Here is a 22392-nt window from a genome sequence, read left to right as displayed (position 1 = left end):
CATTGCACTTAGAGAACATATTTTGTGTTATTTTTTCCTTTTAAATTTATTAAGGTTTGTGTTATGTCCTAGCATATGGTCTATCCTAGAGAATATTCTAATGGCCCTTGAAAAGAAGCTTGTCCTGTTGTTGTTGGGCAGAGTGTTTTATAGATATCTGTCAAGTACAGCTGATTATACTATTGTTCAAGACGCACCTGGGTGGCTTGCTCAGTCAATTGAGCATCCAACTCTTGGTTTTGGCTTAGGTCATGATTTCAGGGTTGCAAGATCAAGTCCCATGTCAGACTCTGCTTCAGATTCTCTACTTCTCTGTCTTCCTCTGTCCATTCCCCTGCTCTCTTCCTCTCTCTCTCAAATAAATAATAAATCTTTAAAATATATACATATAGTATTGTTCTCTATTCCCTTGTTGTTCTTCTGCTCAATTGTTCAATCCACTACTGAAAGTGTGATGTTCAATTTACCCTTTTAACCTATAAAATGTCTTCATTTATTTCTAAAAAAATTAAAGTTTATTTTTAATCTCTAAAATCTACTTTTGTGTTTAAAGACTAATGTATAGCCACTCTAGTTTTTCAGAGGTTGCTGTTTTCCCATCTTTTCATTTGCCATATTTCTTACTGAATTTTCAAAGATGTTATTGAACATTTCTTCATTTGCTGCTTGCCCTTAGGACAATTTCTATCAGTTTTAAATCCTTTTATTTTGATATTTTCACAACCTTCACTGGGGAGTGGGTCATTGGACTTCCTCACATTGTCATGCCAAAAGTTGATTGCCTACCATTATATTTTTAAGTTTCATGATCTTATTTTTCACCCAAAAGGAAATTTTCTTAATAGAGGAGCACTCTCTTTTGACAGAGGCAATATCCTCCTGCTATTGGTATCATTCAATAATTTTTTAAGTTTTCTTTCTTTATATAAAGTGTTTTGCATAAAAGGATTATTCACCTTAATACTTGGAATGATACTCTTCTTTTAGACTTCTTTTAGTCTATTCAAAACACTACTTTAATCTGTCTATTCATTTTCAAAGAGACAGGTTGGGGTTTACTATGGGTTTTTTGGAAGAGATGGAGTAACATTGCCAAAATGAAATGTTAATTTATTGTTAATGTATAGATATAAATTCCAAAAAATGTACCAAAAAAAAAATAAGGAGAGAATGAAAGAATATTCTCATAAAATGAAGGGAGACATAATTTTAAGATTGGAAAGGACATTCTAAGTCAGATAAATCAGTGAAAGAGAAACATCCTTCATATCTCAAATAATAAAAACATCAAAATATGAAGTTACCTATCTCCACACAGTGGAATTCAGTTTAAGATTAAATAAAAAATCATGTAGACAGCAATATAAAGTTATTCAAGAAAAGTATATAGTAGGGGCACCTGGGTGGGTCATTGGGTTGGGCCTCTGCCTTCAACTCAGGTCATGGTCCCAGGGCTCCTGGGATTGAGCCCCATGCTGGGCTCACTGCTCAGCGGGGAGCCTGCTTCCCCCTCTCCCTCTGCCTGCCTCTCTGCCTGCTTGTGATCTCTAGTCAAATAAATGAATAAAATCTTTTTTTAAAGTATATAGTAAATCACAATACTGCCTTGGAGAAAATTACTCATCACACTGTTGAAGGCCTAAGATAACTGAAACAAAAACCTCAAGGTATGTTCACCAAAATGTTACAGTTGGTTGCAAGGCAGAATTTGTGATGATGTTTGCTTTCTTTCACTTTAAATTTAAGTAAATTTAAATGTAAATGTGGTTCAGTATTACCAGAGCTTTCAGTGTAATAGGCACTGAAAAAGTATTTGATTAAAAATGGAAATCCAGGGACACCTGGGTGGCTCAGAGGGTTAAAGCCTCTGCCTTCGGCTCAGGTCATGATCCCGGGGTCCTAGGATCGAGCCCTGAATTGGGCTCTCTGCTCAGCGGGCAGAGAGCTTCCTCCTGCTTCCTCCTCTCTCTGTCTGCCTGCCTCTCTGCCTACTTGTAATCTGTCAAATAAATAAATAAACAAATCTTTTTTAAAAAACGGAAATTCATAGCTAATTATTAAAACACTATTGGTAAAATACAAATAGAAGAATAGTTGCTAAATAAATATAACCTCTGCTTTTAAGGCTTTTTAACTTTTTAACTTCTAAGGCTTTTTACTGCACTTAGAATAAAATTTTAAAACCCTAACAAGGTTCTGAATGACCTGATTCCTGCTTACCTGTACAACCGTACATCTCACCACTCTCTTCACTCCAGCCCTACTGACCCATATGTAACTCCTTACATACAATGAAGTTCCAGCTCAGGTGCTTTCTACATGTAATTCTCTGTAATGCTCTTGACCCAGATTTTATAGCCTGGCCTTTTTCATCCTTCACATTGCAAATAATCCAAACACCAAAATGAGCACCATTGTTATTTATCTCCACACAATGGAATTCTAATTAACTTACTTATATGCCCTCCTTTTTATTGTTTGTTTTTATTTTTAAGATTTTGCTTTATTTCAGGTTTTTGAAAGGGAAAAATACACGTTATTTTAATCTTTGGTATGCTTGAAATGTGTTTGGTAAGAAATAAAATATGGATCTTATATTAACCCCAAAATAATAAGACAATTGTCTCAATGCCACTTATTGAATAATACAACAGTTTTCTACCACAAAATTACTACAGTTATAATAAACTCAGTCCCACATGGTCTTTGGTCTGAACCTGAAGTTTCTTTCTGTTTGGTTGATCCATTCATTCCAGCATTGGTACCACATAGTTTTGATACAGCCCTTTATATTTATATTTATATTTATATTTTTCAAGATTTTTCTAGCTTATTTTCACAACTACTTTGAAGTTAAACATAGATGTTTTCTTAAAAACCCTCTTCAAAGTTTTACTTCACATAATTTAAATTTTAGATTAATTCAGTAGAATACACACCTTTGGAATATGTTTTTCCACTTACCAAGTTCCCACTACATGCTTCTTTGAAGAATTTGAAGATCTTGCCTGAATGTTAACATTTTAATATGTAGATTTATTTGCTGGTGATGTGGATGGCATTGTTTCACATTACATATAATACATATATTTATTTTATATATATATGTATAATATATATATAACTTTTTTTAATTTATGTAATCTTTACATCAAACATGGTGCTTGAATTCATGATCCTGCAATCAAGTCACATACACTTCTGACTGGCCAGCCAGGCATCCCTTTCAAAATATATTAAACTTATGTGTATTTATTATTTCTTACATATAATAATAATCATAACAATAAATATTTCTTGAGTATTTACTGCAGGCCACCAGCTCTTTATTACTTCATTTTATTCTCACCCTGACCCATTTTTCACATAAAGAAATGGAATATTAAAAAGCTCAGGTAACTGGCTGGGGGGGTTAAAAGAAAGTGTCAGACCTCAGATTTAAATTGTTTTCAAATCCCATTTTATTTCTAATGTCATTTTAGTCAATTGTTAAAGGTTTCCCAGATAGATCATCCTCTCAGCAAATAATGATAATTATTCCATTTGCTTTCTAATACTTTTACTTTCCCCTGTGTCCAATTGTATAAAATCAATTTCTTATACTGCATGCACTTGTTTTAAATATCACTTAAATCTATACAAAATCATAATATACGATATGAGTCTTTAAGCATTTCAAGAAAATTGTAAGATGGTATGATTTTAAATAAGACATGGACATTATTCCATATTGAGTATACTAGATTAGAAGTTGCTGGAATGACTGAGTTGCATAAAAATTTTCCATGTTATGCCTTTATATGTTATTACGTTGTCTTATATCCAAAAAAAATTATAAAATTTAGCCCAAGATAATTTTAATACTAAGAAAACAGTTGATTTTGCTTATTTGGATGTCCTTATTCAATTGAGGGCATATAATAAACATATGTTGGTGCTGATGTTTCAGACAGTTGAGGAAATGGATGGAAGCAATCACAGTGGAGTCTCTGAGTTTCTGCTCCTGGGGATCTCAGACATTCCTGAGCAGCAGCAGGTCCTGTTCTGGATGTTCCTGTCCATGTATCTGGTCACAGTGGTGGGAAATGTGCTCATCATCCTGGCCATCAGCTTTGATCCCCGCCTGCACACACCCATGTACTTCTTCCTGGCCAACCTCTCCTTCACTGACCTCTTCTTCGTCACCAATACAATCCCCAAGATGCTGGTGAGCCTCCAGTCTCAGAACAAAGCCATCTCCTATGCGGGGTGTCTGACACAGCTCTACTTCCTAGTCTCCTTGGTGGCCTTGGACAACCTCATCCTGGCCACAATGGCATATGACCGCTATGTGGCCATCTGCCGCCCCCTCCACTACACCACGGTCATGAGCCCTGGGCTCTGCATTTTGCTCCTCACCTTGTGTTGGGCACTTTCTATTTTTTATGGCCTCACCCACACCCTCCTCATGACCAGAGTGACATTCTGCGATTCCCAGAAGATACACTACATCTTCTGTGAGATGTATGTCCTGCTGAGGCTGGCATGTTCTAACACTCAAGTCAATCACACAGTGCTGATTGCTACAGGATCTTTCATCTTCCTTGCCCCACTAGGGTTCATGATCATGTCCTATGTCTGGATTGTCAGAGCCATCCTCCGAATACCCTCAGCCTCTAGCAAGTACAAAGCCTTCTCCACCTGTGCTTCCCATTTGGCTGTGGTCTCCCTCTTCTATGGGACACTTTGTATGGTATATCTGCAGCCCCTCAAAACCTACTCCATGAAGGACTCAGTAGCCACAGTGATGTATGCTGTGGTGACCCCCATGATGAACCCTTTCATCTACAGCCTGAGGAACAAGGACATGCATGGGGCTCTGAGAAGGCTTCTCTTAGGGAAAGCCTTTCAGAGGTTGACATGAGGTAAGTTTGGAAAGGGCATTCAAGTACAGACTGGGAATTTCCCTCACCATGGGCAAAACATTACCCTCTGGGGGATACAGGAGAGTTGAGTACATTACACCAACTCAGAATAAGCTCATATACCTGTGATGAAGAAAAGAAATGTATGCATAATCCAATGTCCACCAAACAATGGAAACCTTGGCAATAAATAAGGTCACTAACACTAATACTAAAAGTTTGCAAAATCAAATCCTTCAACTTGTCTGACACAGGACCAAAGTCCCAGCCTTATCCAGACATTCCCAGTTAGGACCTAATCGGGTCTGTTATGTTCTCTAGCACACATCCACTCATAGTCTCTGAGCTCTGAACTTTTCTAAAGAGCCTGCTTCCTGCAAGCCTTTTATGGAAGACAATTTGCATCAATCCACTGTAGATGTCCTGGGTGATGCCACCCCTTACCTGAAGCTCTGCTGGGCACAGCCCCCATTGTTTCAGTTCTGATTCATAGTCCCTCTGGACACAACCACTGATGTCCAGGCAGAAATGGCAAGAAATCCCTTTTGGTCTGGGGAGGTATTTTTCCTTTGGGCCTCAAAACAACACTATTTCTCTTGCCTTTTTCCTGCATTCCTTCTCCCTGAGAGAAGTCAGGCTGTCTTTGGAAAAGTTCATCCTGTCCTTTATTTCTGTAGTTCCTTACCTCTCATCTTCTTCATTCCCTCAAAACAAAACTCTCAAACATATCAACATATGTTCATGACAGGAGTGGTGGTGTAAGCAGAAAAAGAGGAGCAGGAATTGTGAGACCCAAACCCTACTTAGATTCTACAATTCTGACAGAAATTTTGGTGTGTGTGTTTTTTCAAACACCACCAAGCAATTCTCTGATACCAGCTGGATATCCTACAATTCAACTCAATTCTGACACTATCTACCTGGAGATAGAATCAAATCTCACAGCGTAAGGGTTCAGCCCTATAAGACTGCCCTCACCCTACTTCAGACACCAATTGCAAGTCAAAGTTGTCACCTGTGTCTCTGACTGACCAGCCAATTGAAGGTTTTCAACAATCCCCTCCTTGGGATGGATTAATTTTCATGAATAGCTTATGGAACTAAGAAAAACACATTACTTAGTAGATTACTAATTATTATTCAAAAACAACCAGATGAAAGAGATCCATAGAACAAGATATGTGGGAAGGGGCATGGAGCTTCTATTCCCTCCCTGCATACACCTCTCCCTAAATCTACATGTGTCACCAACCCAGGAGCTCTCTGAAACCCATCTTTTTAGATTTTTATTGAAGCCTCTTTACATAGGCGTGATTGATTAAATCACTGGTGATTGCCCCTCTCCACAGGTGGGGATGGTGAGCAGCAGTGATAAAACTGAAACTTTAAACACTCCAATCACATGATTGGCTACCCTGGAAATTTACACTGCAATACAGCAGGGAAAGGCTAAGCATTTCAATAAATGGGGCTGGACATTTGGATATCCAAGTTGTATATCCAACTTTTGGAAGAAAAAACATCTTCTTTAAAAATTTTAGTTATTTATTTTTCAGAGAGAGAGAGAAACAACTTGAGCAGGGAGATGAGCAGAGAAAGGGGAAGAGAGAATCTCAAGCAGATTCCTCACTGAGCAAAAAGCCTGACATGGGGTCTGATCTCACAAATCTGAGATCACGACCTGAGCCAAAACCAAGAGTCAAACGCCCAACGAACTGAGCCACCAGGTGTCCCTAGAGGGAGGAAAAAAAAAAGTCTTGATCTCTCCCTCACCTGATATAAAAATCAAGTCTAGACTGACAGCAGATCTACATGTGAAAAGTAAAACCATGTATCTTTTAGAGAAAAATATAGAAGAATATTGGCAAAGATTTAGCAAGTATTCTTAAACAATATATAAACAATAGTAACTATAAATTAAAAACTGATAAATTGGACTATTTAAAATTAAAATAACCTGATTCACAGAACCCATCATTAGCTGAATGAAAGACAACCACAAAGTTGAAGATGTTATTACATACCTCTGACAAAGGACTTCTAAACAAAACACATAAAGAACTCCTATAAATCAACATGAAGGGGACAGAAAACCCCAATAGAAAAATGGGCACAAGACTTGAAGAGATAATCTACACAAGAGAATATACCTGCGGAGAATAACCACTAGATGCTTAACTTCCTTAGTCAGAAAAGGCATGCAAATTAAAACCACAGTAAGATACCACATACCCACAAAAGCTCCAATGAGAAGGATGGAAAATGCCAAGTTATGTTAAGAATGTGGAGCAACTGAGGGCACCTGGGTGGCTCAGTGTGTAAAGCTTCTGCTTTTGGCTCAGGTCATGACCTCAGGGTCCTGGAATGGAGCCCCACATTGGGCCCTCTGCTCAGCGGTGAGCCTGCTTTCTCCTCTCTTTCTGCCTGCCTCTCTGCCTACTGCCTACTTGTGATCTCTCTCTCTGTAAAATAAATAAATAAAATCTTAAAAAGAAAAAAAAAAAGAATGTGGAGCAACTGGAACTCTCACTGGCTGCTAAAGGGAGCATAGCAATGCTATGTTACAACTAGTAGGGGAAGCTGTATAGCACTGTCTTCTAAACTAAATGAACACCTGCCCTGTCATCCAGACATTGCCCCCATATAGAAAGATGCCCAGGAGGAATGTGCAGCTCCACTATTCTTAAGAGCCCAACACTGGAAGCCACAAGTGCCCATCAATGGGAGAATGGATTTCAATGGCAGTCACACAATGCAATGAGAATGAACAACCCACAACCATCTACAACAATGCGGGTAGACCTCACAATATAGAGAGTGAGAGAAGCAGACACAAAACAACCCAAAAGAGGTACTTTCATTTCAATAATGTACAAAATGGGTCAACTGATTCATACTATTAGGAGTCAGGGTCTGCTGACTTTGCAGGAACAGTCAGTGACTAAAAGAAAACCAGACAGCATCTCTCTCTACAAGGCTAGTAAGGTGTTTGTTTGTTTGTTTGTTTGTTTGTTTTTATCTGATTGCTGGTTACTCATGTTTGTTCAGTTTGTAAAAAGTCCTTCCAACATTTCACAATTAGTTCTATATCCCAAAACATCACAAACATCATGATATATTCTGGGTCCAACTGTTCTGTTAACTAGAGTCCCCATATGCCTTTCAGCTGTTGGCTCTTCTTTCAGTATCTTATTTACTTGTGTACCTGCTTATCTTTGGGTTTGTGCTCAAAATTATATTTGAAAATGGGATTGAGAAAAATAATTTGAAGTCTACTTGATGTTATTTTCCTACATCAGGTAATTTTTTTTTTTAGCTTCTTTTACTTAGTACTCAGAGCCACTAGCCACCTGGGATTGTCCAAATTCAGTGCTTGAGAGTTTCTGGACCTCTGATGACTCAAGGCCAGGCTGAAGCATGTGCGTGTAGCTCTTTCTTTCCTGCTAATCTAATTCCTGGAGCATGTTTTAGGATTGCGGCCCAAGGTGTTGGTTTACTCTTTGTAAATAAGACTTATTTCCCAAGACCTTTGTGTGTAGATATTAACACTGGAGCAATTATCTAGGTTCCTCCCAACAAGCTGTCTTGGGATTGCCTCCCCAGTGTCTCTCCAGAACTGAGAAACAGCCCTGATGTGGCTCCAGTTCAGTCCCTTTCTTTTTTGAGCTTAGGATACAACCATCAGTTCTCAGATCCCCCATATTCAGCAGGGCACCCACAGCCTGCCATTCTCTTTTGGACAGACTGCTTATCCCGAGGCCACTTCCTCTGCTTCCCACCTTTAGCCAAAACGACAAATCATGAAGTCCTATTCAGAAATCAATGTCATAGGGTCCTTTGTGTTCTGATTGACTCTTCATCCAATGTAGGAAGAAACTGAGGGCAGCAGAACCAGGTAACTTTAAAAGCAGCACAGAACAGTGGGCAAGGTCTTCACATCACAGACTCCATTCTCTCTCCCTTTTCTCCTTTCTTATCTTCTTTCTTCACCTTTTCTCTCTCACACAAACATAACAAACTTTGATGGTCTTCATATAATCTAATCCCCTAATATTTGAAGGTAATTGGCATCCCCTCCTATCTTTTTAGCACTCTACAGTTTTCAAAGTGCTGTCACATACTCTGTTGCATGTGATTCTCAAACCCGCAAGAAAGGCTTTGTGGTGGGATGAGGAGGCTCAGGGAGGTTCCATGCCCTCCTCATGGTTCTGCAACCAGGGAGCAACACAGGAGGTACCAAAGGACACTTTTCCAACATCAAGTTTGGAACACTTTTCCATACCACTCCTACAATCTCTGCCCTCATTGCAGAGGGGTTTGTGTCTCTAAGCCAATCTGACCACACAAATGCTCAGAACCCATTGAGTCTTACAGACTCAGAACAGCATTTCCGCACAGTGAGAATCACCAGGTGGCTTCTAAAAAGGACTTGGTTCTCAAAACAGAATCAGTATTTCCAGAAGGGGGCCAGAAAATCAGCTTTTTGTTTTAAAGTATCACAGGTGTTTCTCTGCACACTGAAGCATGGGAGACACCTGCCTTGAGGGGTAGAAAAGCAAAGATATCATGCCTTCTGGGTGTTCTCTGTCTTTCCCCAGCCCTCTTCCCTGCTTCCTCCCAGAGGGTCCTGAATCCAGACAAATGGGATGTGTAGTTTCTGATGAGGTCTAAGGAGGTGTAAGACCTTTGTCTCCATGGCAGAAACAGAGATGGTGGCCAGTGTGCTCAGGGTTGGAGTCACTCAGGGAGTTACCATTATGCTCATTTTCATTCTTAGGCCATTTGCTGGGGGGGAGGCGTGGTCTTGCAGTGGTCTCTGAAATTAGCCCATTAGTTCTCATTCTCACTGAAACTCCACTGTCCTAAGAAGCAAGGAGCCTACCCCTTGCTGACCTTTTGTTTCCCAGTTTTCTACTTCCTCCCCCTTCTTAGGCTAACAAAGCGAACACCTGACTTGGAACGAGGTCACAGCCTAATCCTTGCCACCAAATCACTCTGTGACCTTGGGCATATTGTTCCAACTACAACCTTCCCTTAAATATTGTTAAAATAACTTACCTCATTTATAGTGTTGAACTTTGGGTGAATTTTACAGTAGCAAATAATAAATGTGGGAAGCTGTGTATGCAAAAAGTTTCTAGAGCCTGAGCTTAGAGTTTCTCCCATATTCACTCAAATGCCAAAGGACCATCACATGATTACTCTATAGTTTGGAATCTTAGAATTAGATCTTAACCATCACCCACCTCCACTAACTGCTTTCATCAGCTCTGAAATGATCACTTAGCCCACTGTATAATGCAGCCCTGTTCAAATGCCTTCTGTGTTGGGATCACTTTCCCCTGCCAGCTCTTTTCATCAACACAGCACCCAAGTCTTTTGGGAGACAGCCTGGATATTTACGTCTCTCTTTTATTTTCTAGCTTCTGACCTGACCAATCCATGTAGACCACACCAACGGGCCAGCCACAGGTGAGTCTTCCCTAGGACATCCTGGGTTATTTCCTACAGATGCAGATGGCCTGAGGGTGCTCTCTCTGTGTAGTAGGGAGAGCCAGATGCAAGATAGAGAAGGAAGTAGGCCCTGGAGGTCTCTTTCTCCTGAGAGCAGAGTTTCTGACTTTAGGGGATTAAGAGATACTCAGAAGCTTGGGAAAATGGTAAAGAATAAGACTTCCTGGGGGCACCTGGGTGGCTCAGTGGGTTAAGCCACTGCCTTCGGCTCAGGTCATGATCTCAGGGTCCTGGGATCGAGTCCCGCATCGCGCTCTCTGCTCAGCAGGGAGCCTGCTTCCCTCTCTCTCTCTCTCTCTCTCTCTCTCTCTCTCTGCCTGCCTCTCTGCCTACTTGCGATCTCTGTCAAATAAATAAATAAAATTTAAAAAAAAGAATAAGACTTCTTTTGGGACCCTCATAATAGCTCCTTCATTTACATATGGATTTAGGGTTGGAAAAGGGCTTCCTCCTCCATTTGAGTTCTTCTCTAAACCCATAGTGAGGGAGACATCATTATTCTTGTTTAATGTCTGGCAGAGCAGTTGAGGCCTGGAATTTGGAGGCAGAAACTGGTAATCAAATCCCAGCTCCATGAGTTACTGGTTGGGCAACATTGGGAAACTCATTAACCTTCTAATCCCCAAAATGGAGAAATAGAAAGTAATAGGGCTATTTGTGGAATAAATATAAGATTTAATATACATAAAATATTCAATACATTGTCTAACCAAGTACTCGGTATTGGGCAATTGTTTGCTCAAAAAAACAGCTGTATGGGTTAACACAGACTCGAACTTCTGACTCAAAGTCTCCTTCCACTATACCACTAACACAGGATATCTGGGAATTGAACTCTCTTCATTGAGATAATGAATCCACTCATTTGCTAAACGCCAGGTTGGCCTCTCCCCTAAAACCCAGAGCTCCATATTACTGTTACGTCATAGGTTATTCATTGTCCCCACATCTACATTTGTTTATATTGCTGTTACTTCAAATTCATCATGTTCCTGACTAAATTTGCAAAACATGTCTTTGCAAAACTTTCCTTGACACACTGACTGATTTTCAAAACAACTGCATTTTTTATCTGTACCTTCATTCATTCATTAAGGTTCTTGGGCTTATGACTCCCCCATTCCTTCATCTAAAATCCACTAAATGACTAATATTCTATACAGTTCAGTTCAACCTTCATTTCTTTTTTTAATTGACATAAAGTTGACATAAAAAACCTTACTAACTTTTCCCAAAAATAGACAGCTCTCTCAATAACATTTATCCCATAATGCAACTCTGACCTGTTATCATAATAATCCACTAAATCCCACATGTACTCAGTTGTTTCTGAAGTTTCTGTCCCATTCTATCAATCTATTCAGTGCAGCACCAGCACTACACCATTTTTGAATCCTTCACGGTTGGCAGAGGAAGTGTCTCATTGTTATTCTCTTTCTCAACATTTTCTTACCTTATTTTTGTGCTTATTTTTAGATGAATTTTAGATTAGCTTTTGTTTCTTAAAAATTTGGACTTTGAATAGGTTAATAATAGAATTTTTGCCTTTGCAATATTTCAGCTTTCAGAATCAGTTTGGAATCTGGTATATCCATCCATTTATTAAATTTTTACTTTATGCCTCCCTGGAGAATTTGAAGAGCATGCCTGATTCTTTTATTATTATTATTATTAACATACAATGTATTATTTGTTTCAGGGGTACAGGTCTGTGATTCATCGGTCTTACACAATATACAGCATTCACCATAGCACACACCCTCCCCAATGTCTGTCACCCAGTCAACACCTCCCATGCCCCTCCACTCCAGCAATCCTCACTTTGTTTCCTGAGATTAAGAGTCTCTTATATTTTGTCTCCCTCTCTGGTTTGGTCATTTCCTTTTTTCCTCTCTTCCCCTATGGTCCTCTGCCTTGTTTCTCAAATTCCACATATCAGTAAAATCATATTATAATTGTCTTTCTCTGATTGATTTACTTCACTTACTTCTAGTTCCATCTACATCATTGCAAATGCAATATTTCCCCTTTTTGATGGCTGTATAATATCTCTTTATATATACATCTTCTTTATCCATTCTTCTGTTAATGGACATCTGGGATCTTTCCAGTTTGGCTATTGTGGACATTGCTGCTATAAACATTGGGGGGCAGGTGCCCCTTCAGATCACTACATTTGTATTTTTGGTATAAATACCTAGCCGTGCAATTCCTGGGTCATAGGGTAGCTCTATTTTCAACTTTTTGAGAAGCCTCCATAATGTTTTCCAGAGTGGCTACACCAATTTGCATTCCAAACACAGTGTAGGAGGGCTCCCCTTTCTCCACATCCTTGCCAACATCTGTCATTTCCTGACTTGTTATTTTTAGCCATTCTGACTGGTGTGAGGTGGTGTCTCACTATGATTTTGGTTTGTATTTCCCTGATGCCGAGTGATGTGGAGCACTTTTTCAAGTGTCTGTGGGCCATTTGGATGTCTTTTTTGCAGAAACGCCTGTTGAGGTTTTCTGCCCATTTCTTGATGGGATTATGTATTCCATGGGTGTTGAGTTTGATAAATTCTTTATAGATTTTGGATACTAGCCCTTTATCTGAGATGTCATTTGCAAATATCTTTTCCCATTCTGTGAGTTCTTTTGGTTTTGTTGACTGTTTCCTTTGTTGTGCAAAAGCTTTTTATCTAGATGAAGTCCCTATAGCTCATTTTTGTCCTTGCTTCCCTTGCCTTTGGCAATTCTTCTAGGAAGAAGTTGCTGTGGCTGGGCTCAAAGAGGTTGCTGCCTGTGTTTCCTCAAGGATTTTGATGGATTACTGTCTCACATTTGGTCTTTCATCAATTTTGAGTGTATTTTTGTATATGGTGTAAGGAAATAGTGCAGTTTCATTCTTCTGCATGTAGCTGTCCAATTTTCCCAATACCCTTTTGTTGAAGATACTGTCTTTTTTTCAATTGGATATTCTTTCCTGCTTTAACCATAGAGTTGAGGGTGCGTTTCTGAGTTCTCTATTCTGTTCCATTGATCTATGTGTCTGTTTTTGTGCCAGTCCCATACTGTCTTGATGATTACAGCTTTGTAATAGAGCTTTAAGTCCAGAATTATGATGCCACCAGCTTTTTCTTTTTGTTCGTGCCTGATTCTTATCAACATATTAATGCATAGATCCATTTGTTGATCATGTAGATGGGATTATTTCACGTTAGATTTTAGCCTTATTATTCCTGATTACTGTTTGCATGTGATAATAATAGGCAATATTTGTGGAGTGCTCACTGCATACAAACTCTCTGTTAAGTGGTTCATTGTTTAATTTTCTCCGCTCCTGACCTATTTTTGAAATAAAGAAATGGAGTCTTAAGGAACCCAGTTAAATGGCCTGAGAATTCACAGCTAGTAAGAGGCAGCACTCACACTTGAATTCCAGTGTCTGACAACACAGTCTTCATCACTGCAGTATATACTTATAAGAGCACCATTAGTTTTGTGACTACTCACTGTGTGATTGGTCACTTTACTGAAATCCCTTTTTATTTCTAATGGCACCTCAGCTGATCATCTTGGGTTTCCCAGATAGATCATACTATCAGCAAATAATGTTAATTTTTTTTCTTTTCCCTTACAATATTTGTCCTTATCTCCCTCCTTTGTCCATTGTACTGTATCCATTTCCTATAACACATACACCTATTTTAAAATCACTTAAATCTGTGCAATATCAAAACTATAACATACTAATCTTTAAGTACCTCAAGAATATTATAAGCTGATAGGATTTAAAATAAGGCATAGACATTATTTCTATAATATTGAGTATGTCAGATTAAAAGTCACTGGAAAAAAATGAATAAAGATTTTCCATGTTATGCTTTTGTTATTACTTCGTTGCTCACATTAAAAAATTATAAAATTTAGTCTAAGATATTTTTAATCCTAAGAAAATATTTTGTTTACCTCAATGTCCTTACTCAATACTCAATTTGTAAATGTGTGTTGGTACTAATCTTGCAGACAATTGGGGAAATGCATAGAGATAACCAGAATGGCACCTGGGGATCCTCCTCCTGGGGATCTCAGAGAGTCCTAAAGAGCAGCGGATTCTGTTCTGGATGTTCCTGTCCATGTATCTGGTCACAATGGTGGGAAATGTGCTCATTGAAAGACCCGCGGATCCCCTTACCCAAGAATTCAACACTGCCACAGGATGCAAACAGCAAGAGGTTCTTTATTGTTACGCAGGCGCCTGCGGGTGGTCAGCGCGCGCCTGCGGGTGGTCAGCAGCTCCTGCTAGCTGAGCACACCTGGCTGGGGTGGTGCAGGATTTTTATAGACAGGTACAAATAAGTCCCGGATGGGACGGGGCCGATTGGCTGACAATTTGAACATTTGAAAAAAGGCATACTTGGTGTTAGCGGATTGGCTTTGGAAGACCCCCCTCGCGCGAAGAGAAAGGTGGGAAGGGGAAACAAAGAGGGGAAGTTTGACCTTATTACTCAGCAGATAGACATCGTGCCTACCTGATCATGCAGCCCCCTTGCCTACATGACCATGCCCCGGCTATTAGGAGAGGGTATCTTGTTCAAACAGGAGTCAAGTGTCATGCCCTAAAAGCCAAGCGGTTACAGAAAGGCAAAAGAGCAGTTACATTGAATTCAACCCTGGGGGAAGGGTCTTTTCATTGCAAGGGGAGGAGGGGTACTTTTACACAACAAAAGAGCAGTTAATTAGTTAACGATGGGGGGGGGGGAGTCTTTCACTCATCATCCTGGCCATTGCCTCTGACTCCCACCTCACACTCCCATGTATGTATTCTTAGCCAACCTCTCCTTCACAGACCTCTTTTTTATCACCAATACAATCCCTAAGACATTAGTAAACCTTCAGTCTCAGAATAAAGCCATCTCCTATGTGGGGTGTCTAACATAGCTCTACTTCCTGGTCTCCTTGGTGACACTGGACAACTTCATCCTGGCAACAATGGCATATGACCGCTATGTGGCCATCTGCCGCCCCCTCCACTATGTCACAGCCATGAGCCCTGGGCTCTGATTTTGCTCCTCACCTTATGTTGGTCACTTTCTATCCTCTATCACCTCTTCCTCACCCTCCTCATGACCAGGGTGACATTCTATGGTTCCCAGAAGATATACTACATCTTCTGTGAGATGTATGTCCTGCTGAGGCTGGCCTGTTCCAACACCCAGATCATTCACGTAGTGCTGATTACCTCAGGCTGCTTCATATTCTTCACCCCCCTAGGGATCATGATCATGATCATGTCCTATGTCTGGATTGTCAAAGCCATCCTCTGAATACCCTCAGCCTCTAGCAAGTACAAAGCCTTCTCCACCTGTGCTTCCCATTTGGCTGTGGTCTCCCTCTTCTATGGGACTCTTGGCATGGTATATCTGCAGCCCCTCCAAACCTACTCCATGAAGGACTCAGAAGCTACAGTGATGTATGCTGTGGTGACCCCCATGATGAACCCTTTCATCTACAGCCTGAGGAACAAGGACATGCATGGGGCTCTGAGAAGACTGTTCCTAGGGAAAGCTTTCCAGAGGTTGACACAAGGTAATTGAAGGTGACGAGGGTCATTGAAGTGAAAACTGTATAACTCCATGCCCCCAAATCTTTTATTTGCCTCACTTCTACTAAAGTCACTAAGATAAAGCAATTTAAGCATGTTTCTTCCCCCCAAAAAAAGTCTCTAAATGTATTATTTAAATCTGGTGTAATTACAGAGGAAAATGTATAGAATCATCATCATGAAAGGAAATACTGGCAGGCCTGTGATTACTGGTGGGTCAGGTGGAAAAATGGTGAAAATATGGAGGATCTAAACAGCATGATTGATGTGCTTGATCTGCAGCATTTACATTGCAGTGATTAGAAATTGAATATTTTTCTTAAGCACATATGAAACATTTGCAGGAATTATTAGGCACTAGGACACACACACACACAGTATCAAAAAGTATCAAGGCATAGAATCTGATCATAACTTGGTTTGAATTTTAATGACAGAAAGGCAAATAGAGAATCCCAAATTTGTGGACACAAAACGCTAGCTAACTCAAGATTAGAAATGAAGTCAATATGGAAATTTGAAAATATTTAGTTATTTTCTATATTTCCTAAATATATTTAGGATATTTGAAAATGAATAGTAATAGAGACACTGCACGTCAAAAATTGTAGGACATGGCAAACATGAAGTGTTCAGGGAAAAATTCAGTTTTAAGTGATTATATTGGTAAAAAAGAAAGCTTCATGATTACTGAGCTAAGTGTCCTCTTAGGATTCTGGAATAAATGAACAATGGAATGAGTACAGGGAACACAGAAAAAGGAGACAAGTTGAGAGTAGAAATCAATTAAACAAAATACAATAGAGAGGATCAAAAATGGTTTGGTTCTTTAAATGAAATGGACAAATTTTGGGGAGATTAATCAATCAATTAATCAAGAGATTAATCAAGAAAAGAGAAAACACAAACACTATGCTGAGAAAAAGAGGGATAAAACTTAAGATAAAACTGCAATTAGAATAGTTAAGAGTATTATTAATATCTATATGCCATCAATTTTGAACATTTGGACAAAATGAATGAATTCCTAGAAAAATATGAGTTGCAGAGCTGTCTCAAAATAAATGGAAAAACAGAAAGTCTATAACTATTAGAAGAAGTGAAGCAGTGGTTAAAGATATTCCCACAAAAAAAAAATATCAAACCCCAACGGTTTCACAGGCAAGTTTTAGCAAGTTCTCATTCATCCAGTGTTTTCACAAATTCTTCCAGAGAATGGAAAAAGAAATAAAACTTCCCCACTCATTCTCTGAAATCAGTATCACCTAATACCAAAGCAGAAAAAGGTGCAAGAAAGAAAAATTGCAGGGGCTAATCTCATTTATGAATATAGATACAGGAATTCTAAGCAAAATACTTGTAAATTGAATCCAACAGAGTATTTTAAAAATAATAATAGTAACAAGGTTAATAATATGACTGGTTTGGATTTATCACAGGTCTATAAAGATCATCTGGTATTTTTTAAATCCATAAATGTTACTATGTTAACAGATTTTAAAAATATGGCCATCTTACTAGATACAGAGCATTAGATAAAACTCTAGACAAAAAGAATATCCCTGATAAAGCAGTAAATTTACTAAATCTCAAGGCTTGAGTACATATCTTTTTAACATTCTGTGTGATGAAATGGGAAACACACAATGAAGCACTTCTGCGTCCCAAAGTACAATGGTTGTCCTGAGAGTAAGCAATTGTGTGTTCTTTGAGTTTGAACTGAATGAGCCACTCCTTGGAACACCACTTTTATTTGAAAGAATAAATTGAAATAATAAATGGTTATTCAGACTTGGGTCTCAAAAACAAATGAAATAAGCCTCTCCCTGTAAGGAAAATAATTGATGATATTCATTACCAGTAATAATATTTGAGATTTCAAGTGAATATAAGAATTTTGGAAAATTTGGGGCGCCTGGGTGGCTCAGTGGATTAAGCCGCTGCCTTCGGCTCAGGTCATGATCTCAGAGTCCTAGGATCGAGCCCCGCATCGGGCTCTCTGCTCAGCAAGGGAAGCCTGCTTCCCCCTCTGTCTCTGCCTGCCTCTCTGCCTACTTGTGATCTCTCTCTCTGTCAAATAAAATAAATAAAATCTTTAAAAAAAAAAAAAAGAATTTTGGAAAATTTGTATGTTATTGTAAGCTCAACAGCTTCCCAATATGTTAAGACTTTTACAATGAGACCCGTGAGGAGATGTGATGAGATACATAGACAGACAGAATGACATGTCAACAACATGTAATGAAGTGCTTGAATGTTTGTTAGATATACATAACTCAGATAACTCAGTGAGCTAATATTTTCCAAGTAACCAATGCATTATGTGACAAACTCACACATGGGTAAAAGATCAATTCAAAATGCAAGATAAAACTGATGGATTTTAATGTCATAGAGGATAAAAAGTTCATTCTTATGGTATCAGATTCCACACTGTCACTGATCTCTAAGAAACTACCACTTATCAAGTTTTTATTAGTATCAAAGTAGAATATCCATAATTAACTGAAAAGACTATTAAAATACTCCTCCTCCCTTTCCAGTTACATGTTTGTACAAGGCTGCTGTATTTTCTTCATATACTTCAAACAAAATAACATGAATGCAGATGCAGATATGAGCTATCATCTACTAAGCCAGATATGAAAACATGTTGAAAAAAGTGTAAAACAATGCTATTCTTCAAAATTTTTGTTTTGAAAAATATACTGCTTTTCATTTAAAATCCTACTTATGATAATGTGTAATGGGCACATTGTTTTTTAAATGAATTAGTGACTATTTTCAAATTCAAGAAAATAGTTCTTTTGAGAAAGAGGACAGAATGGGGGAAGGAATTGGGATAATGCTTCAGTGCCATTTATAACATTTTAAACATTTTTGGAGAGAGAAGTGACACAGTAAGGTAACAAGTTAATATCATTTAACTTCTTAAGGACTGCATCTCTATCTAAAATTATTCCCTATATTGTATTACATGTTTGAAATTATTCATGATCTTTTTTAGTTTGTAAATAATTTGAAAGTTTGAATTTGCCATTGGGTTTGATCAGATGTGGGGAAACACCTCTTTCCCTTCTAACTATATAGGAAATCTGATAATACACATCAAATTTTTAAAATAGCCAAGTTTGAAAGCCTAGAAGGAAAAATCATCAGAAGCCAGAATCAAAAAGCCATGAAGAGTTGAATTAGTAACCTCTGGGACTACTGGGAACTTTAGGGGATAGGATTTTTAACTCCCATAGATGCAGGAGTTGAAGTCTGAGGACTCATGTTGGTGGAATCTCAATGTGGACTTCCTGTAAATGAAAAATAAAAGAGCCGAGAAAGCTGTGTCTTGTTCATGAGTAGAGCCTGTAAAGTTTCCTCTCTCTGACTCAGAATCATAGCTGGAAGGGAGTCATCCACCCTCAAACATTTCATACTTTCATATCTCTCTATCCCTATATGTGTCATGTCTTAAGAAAAAATCATTAGCTTGACCTTTTACCTCAATACTTTATTTTTCAGCTCCATCTACTCTCTACCTGAGCCAATTACTCAATTTTTTTTTAACAATTACATTTTTCATTTGCAAGCAATAAACACTGTCCTTGTTTCATGGATATGCTGGTTCTAGGTAGTTTTGCCATAAGCATCTTTGTTCCAAGCATTTTCACCACAAATATTTTTGCTGCATAATTAATTGGCCATAAGGTTATTCTGCCATAAAAGATAAAATCACAAAAAAATGAGGAACATTCATTTAAAAAGACATAAAACATGAAAAATTAATAACAAAATTGAAGATTATTTTAATACAAAATATTTGAATACATTTGAAATGTACAGTGTAGATTCAGGTCAATGCTGTACATGTAACTGGGGAAGCCTGGTACAGTTAAGGATCTGCCTTCAGCTCAGGTCATGATCCCAGGTCCTGTATTGGGCTTCTTCCTCGGTGGGGAACCTGCTTCTCCCTCTGTCTGCCACTCGCCCTGCTTGTACTTGCTCTTTCTCTCTGACAAATTTAGAAGAAAAAAAAAAAATTTTTTTTTAACCCTGCACATATAACTGATTTTACTTGGGGGAATTGTACCTTGTCTCCAAAGTCTTTTACTCATAGCATACTTTTTGCTCTTTGCTTGTTCATTCATCTCACTTGGCATTGAACCTTTACTTTTTTCACTGAAACTTCTTTCTTCCTTAAAAGGAAGATCAGTTTCCAAAGAATAAGATGCATATTTGTATTGCATTTTGAAAGCTTTCTACACTCTTGTTTGTTCTTGGTATACTGTCACATGTATAGACATTGCAAAGTGTGAGTTCAAAACTCTTCACCACTGTATAGACCACTATAAAGGCTAAGACTTAAAAAAAAATGGGAGAACTATATCAGTGGAAAAATGAAACCCAACTGTCAACCAGTTTTTATCTTTCATAGCAAAATTGATTTACAGCCAATTAGTTATATGTCAAAAGTGTTTGCAAAAATGCTTGTGGCACGGGATGCCTGGGTGGCTCAGTTGGTTAAACAGCTGCCTTCGGCTCAGGTCATGATCCCAGCGTCCTGGGATGGAGTCCCACATCGGCTCCTTGCTCCGCAGGGAGCCTGCTTCTCCCTCTGACTCTGCCTTCCACTCAGTCTGCCTGTGCTCGCTCTCACTCTCTCTCTCTTACAAATAAATAAATAAAATCTTTTAAAAAAAATATCTACAGCAAAGAAGCTTAAAGCAAAAATACTGGACAAGCAATGTTCTACCCAGCTGTATTTCTCTGAACATATTACTATACTTACTTAAAAGTCCTGTTCTTGTGCTCAATTAGGTCTATTTCCTTGGGTATAACTTCTTCCTTTTTGTTTGTCTATTGTTTATCATTACATTTCCATAAATTTTGTGCTTAATTTTTTATTTTTTCAGCGTAACAGTATTATTTTTGCACCACACCCAGTGCTCCATGCAATCCGTGCCCTCTCCAATACTCATTACCTGGTTCCCCCAACCTCCCATCCCCCACCCCTTCAAAACCCTCAGGTTGTTTTTCAGAAAAATTTTGTGCTTTTGCAATGGCTGGTGGATTCTTGATATATATGTACTTGTGTTTGTAGCTGAGATTCCCTATTTAACTGTCCTTTGTCTCTGTGTATCACCTGCCCAGGTTGGGGTGGAAGTTAAAATGGAAGCTTGCATTCTGCACTCTTTTCACTGACAGTTGGATCTAAATACAAATTTAACTGAGATAACAGACCTCAGCAGGTGGTCTTGTGGGCATGAGTGTCCCCTGTTTTCCCCAGATTTCACTAGCTACTAGGGGCTCTTTTCTATCTCCAACCAACCTTCTATATTTTTTCCCTCTCACCCACAGTCAAATAATCCCATCACTGTTACCTGACTGGAAAGAGTTAGGCTGTTACTAATCCCACTACAGAACAATGGATCACTGTGCCAGGCAATCCTGGATGCCTTCCTACTCTAGAGTCCATCACTTCTAAGTGGAAAACACACTTCACAATGCCACAAAGTACAGCAGTATTGTGAAACACAGGGAAGTAGGAGAGCAGAGAAGCAAACCATGCCAAGAGGTAGGGACCAGGGAGGAGACATGCCCTGAAGTGGGCCTGGGAGGATAGGAAAAAAGAAGTTATGGCCACAAAAAGAGTAAAAAGGAAAATGAGGCAAAGGGTGTGGCACAAACAAAAGCACAAGACCTTTAAATAGCCTGGTACATGCGAAGTTATAGGCAGTTTGTGAATAATTAGACCATTGGGTGATAAAGCTGTTCAGGCAATGTCACAGGTTGGGTTCACTAGGTACTAAGATGGAGTCTGGAGTGGAAAGTGCTTATTAGAGATCAACATCCAAGAAATAACAAGGGTGGAAGCTAAACTGGGTAGATGAAGTCAAAACTGCAAGCAAGCCCTACCAAGTATTAGCCAACACAGCAGGCAGACCTGGAGTGAATACTGATCATTAGAGTTGTCCCACATCAGCCCAAAATAGACACTCTATATCCCCACCTGTCCTGGTCACCAGGTGTGGATTACCCTAGGAAAGATGTGTTTTCAGGCCAGGAGGCTCTTTGCAACTGAGGTAAATCCTCAAGGAGTTGACAGCTGGATGCTCTCTGCTGACTGCTGCACTCCCCACAGCTGGACAGCAAGTCTGTCCTTGAATGGGATATGGGCAATGAATCTCCATTTTTTCATAGACATGCAGAGGCAATGTAACCCAGGATCCCCTATAGCCAGTTAGAGAGCCCAGATTTTATTCCATGGGCAATGAAGAGCCCATGGTAAGGGTCAAGCATGGGAGTGATGATGCTCAGCTTTTTGTTGACAGTCTAAATAACAGATGTGAAACTGGAGATGAAGAGTTAAAACAGAGCCAAATAAGACTACCAAAT

At 39.0% G+C, this 22392-nt stretch overlaps 1 protein-coding gene and 1 pseudogene across 1 annotated transcript; both read left to right on the top strand.

Annotated features, from left to right (window-relative positions):
* Positions 1–3913: 3913 nt before the first annotated feature.
* On the top strand, positions 3914–4903 carry LOC131816146 (olfactory receptor 1D2-like). Its single transcript, XM_059148580.1, has one exon. It carries the CDS (start codon positions 3929–3931, stop codon positions 4901–4903), a length of 975 nt encoding a protein of 324 aa, XP_059004563.1. The 5' UTR covers positions 3914–3928.
* Positions 4904–14938: 10035 nt separating this feature from the next.
* On the top strand, positions 14939–16021 carry LOC131815637 (olfactory receptor 1D2-like; annotated as a pseudogene).
* The last annotated feature ends 6371 nt before the right edge of the window (positions 16022–22392 follow it).

The sequence above is a fragment of the Mustela lutreola genome, chromosome 15 (genome assembly GCF_030435805.1).
Source record: "Mustela lutreola isolate mMusLut2 chromosome 15, mMusLut2.pri, whole genome shotgun sequence".
Lineage (NCBI taxonomy): Eukaryota > Metazoa > Chordata > Mammalia > Carnivora > Mustelidae > Mustela > Mustela lutreola.
The sequence above is the reverse complement of the archived record's forward strand: the minus strand, read 5'-3'. Positions and strand labels throughout refer to the sequence as shown.